This window comes from Postia placenta (assembly GCF_002117355.1).
Source record: "Postia placenta MAD-698-R-SB12 unplaced genomic scaffold POSPLAscaffold_81, whole genome shotgun sequence".
NCBI classification, from domain to species: domain Eukaryota; kingdom Fungi; phylum Basidiomycota; class Agaricomycetes; order Polyporales; family Adustoporiaceae; genus Rhodonia; species Rhodonia placenta.
In genome coordinates, this window is record NW_020169912.1 from 2,623 (window position 1) to 4,518 (window position 1,896).

Here is a 1,896-nt window from a genome sequence, read left to right on the forward strand (position 1 = left end):
CGGAGAACTCCGCAGCGGTGCGTTTTTCACGGACCGACTTGTCCGCGCAGAGCTTCGCCAGCTCTACTTGTGCTGCCGCCTCGTCGTCGAGATTTCCGAAGCGGGCCTTGAAGGCGGCGGCAAAGGCCGCTTCGTTTGCGAATGGGGTTGTAGCCCCTTGTACACCTATCTGCACCGATACGAGCTGGGCGAAGTAGGGGGTGGCCCAGGCGCGGGCGTCACCGTCGAGCAGGCTCAGTGCAACTTGTACCTTGAGCTCAATGGTGGTCAACGACGTGTTGACCATCCAGTAGATGCGTAGCTGCGACAAGAACCTGTCGCAGTCGATGACGGTTTTGCCATCGTATCGGAGAGGGAGGAGGAGTTTCAACGTCTCCTTGTCGAGGGCGGCTGCGGGGGACGACATTATCGGCGACGAGGGGGACGAAGGACTGCCCGCGGACGGAGGCGACTGTTGTGACTGTCCACCGGGCGGACTTCTCGAGGAACGAGTGCTTGAGCGGCCTCGCGGCGGCGACGGCGGTGAAGCCGGTTGAGGAAGCCCGGAGGCGGGGTGACGTAGGACAGGGACTGAAGTCGAGGCGGTGACCGCTGACGACGAGCTGGCCCAAGAATGCGGCGGAGTGTCGCGGGGCTCGGTCTTGGGAGGCCTTTCCAGCCGCGGCCCCAAGGAGGGCTGGGGGATCGCTTGAGGGGTCGCTGAAGGCTGTGCGACTGCCTCAGTTCCTCGAGGGAGATAGGGATCTCCTCGCGCTTGACCTGTACTGGCGACAGGTTGGGGGATGCGGGTGCCTGGCGAGGCAGGTCGGGATGGGATGGGAGTGACGTGGCGAGACGTAGATCTCGAGGTGCCAGCGTACCGGAGTGCAGGGCCGCGGGGGTGTTGGACCCGTCGGATTGGTACGAAGTGTCCTTCGTCAACAGTGATGGACCGTGGGGTACGGTTAGGACACGGTTGCCGATCACAGATGAAGAAAGGAGCCCTGTCTCCATCGCTTTTCGGGTCGTCACGAGAGACGTCGACCTGCTCCTGGGTGTCGAAGGCGTGCTCAAGTCGAGAGCAGTCGAAGAATTCGTCAGCCACGTTGATGGGGGGAGGAAGGGGAGGTGCGCGTGCTACGAAAGGCCGTGCTAGCTAGCTTACACCTACGGCGCCCGAGAAGACACTAGGGTTCGCAGTTCACGTGGGGCCCAGTACTGCTTTTGGCTAGTATGCAGCAGGAACCTAAGCCACGCGTCCGTGAGGACAAGTACCGCCCACTGAAGTGCAGGTACTGAAGAGTTCGTTCCCTAAGTGGTGGCGATGTATAGTACGCTATCTAGGTATCGTAGGGTACAGTAAGGGTGCGCACCACCCAACCTATAGGAAGTGAGTGTGAGTGTGTGGGTCCCGATGGAACGCCGGCAGCTGTGGGGAGTTTCGACCTAATGTCACGACTTGAGGTCGAGCGACAGAGGAAAACCTGAAAGCTGGGGGCGTTCGACTGGTTCTTACCGAAGCGATGGTGAGCAACGCTCAAACCTAAGGCTAGGGACAAGAATGTATTAGTTAGTAAGTAAAAGAAGTAAGTACAGGAGAGCTTACTGACCTAGGGACAAGAGGTCGAAACTGAGGTCCCTAGGGCAGCAGAGGCCGGCTTATATACAGGGGTAGATAAGGGCAGGCTGTGCGCGTTGGTCCGTGCGCAGCTGGTCTGTGCGCAGCATGCCGATGCGGCCCCGGGGGCCGGTGAGTCAGAGCGGCTGCGTCAGCGGGGCCCGAGCTGTGCCGTGCACTGCCGTCCTATCTAATCTAATCGTACAGTAGATAACGACGTGTCCATATCAGGCAGGTAGTACAGAGGTCGCGGGTTCGAGCCCGCGAAAAGGAAAAAATTAAAAAACGGCTAGGCGCCG

At 60.1% G+C, this 1,896-nt stretch overlaps 1 protein-coding gene across 1 annotated transcript; it reads right to left on the reverse strand.

The window, feature by feature from the left end:
- Positions 1-70: 70 nt before the first annotated feature.
- Positions 71-1,290, reverse strand: POSPLADRAFT_1111061 (hypothetical protein; the record flags this gene model as incomplete). Its single annotated transcript, XM_024483370.1, has 3 exons — positions 71-1,116; positions 1,145-1,146; positions 1,226-1,290. Coding segments are annotated over 3 exons (1,113 nt in total), but the record flags the coding sequence as incomplete, so codon positions are not given.
- Positions 1,291-1,896: the final 606 nt, after the last annotated feature.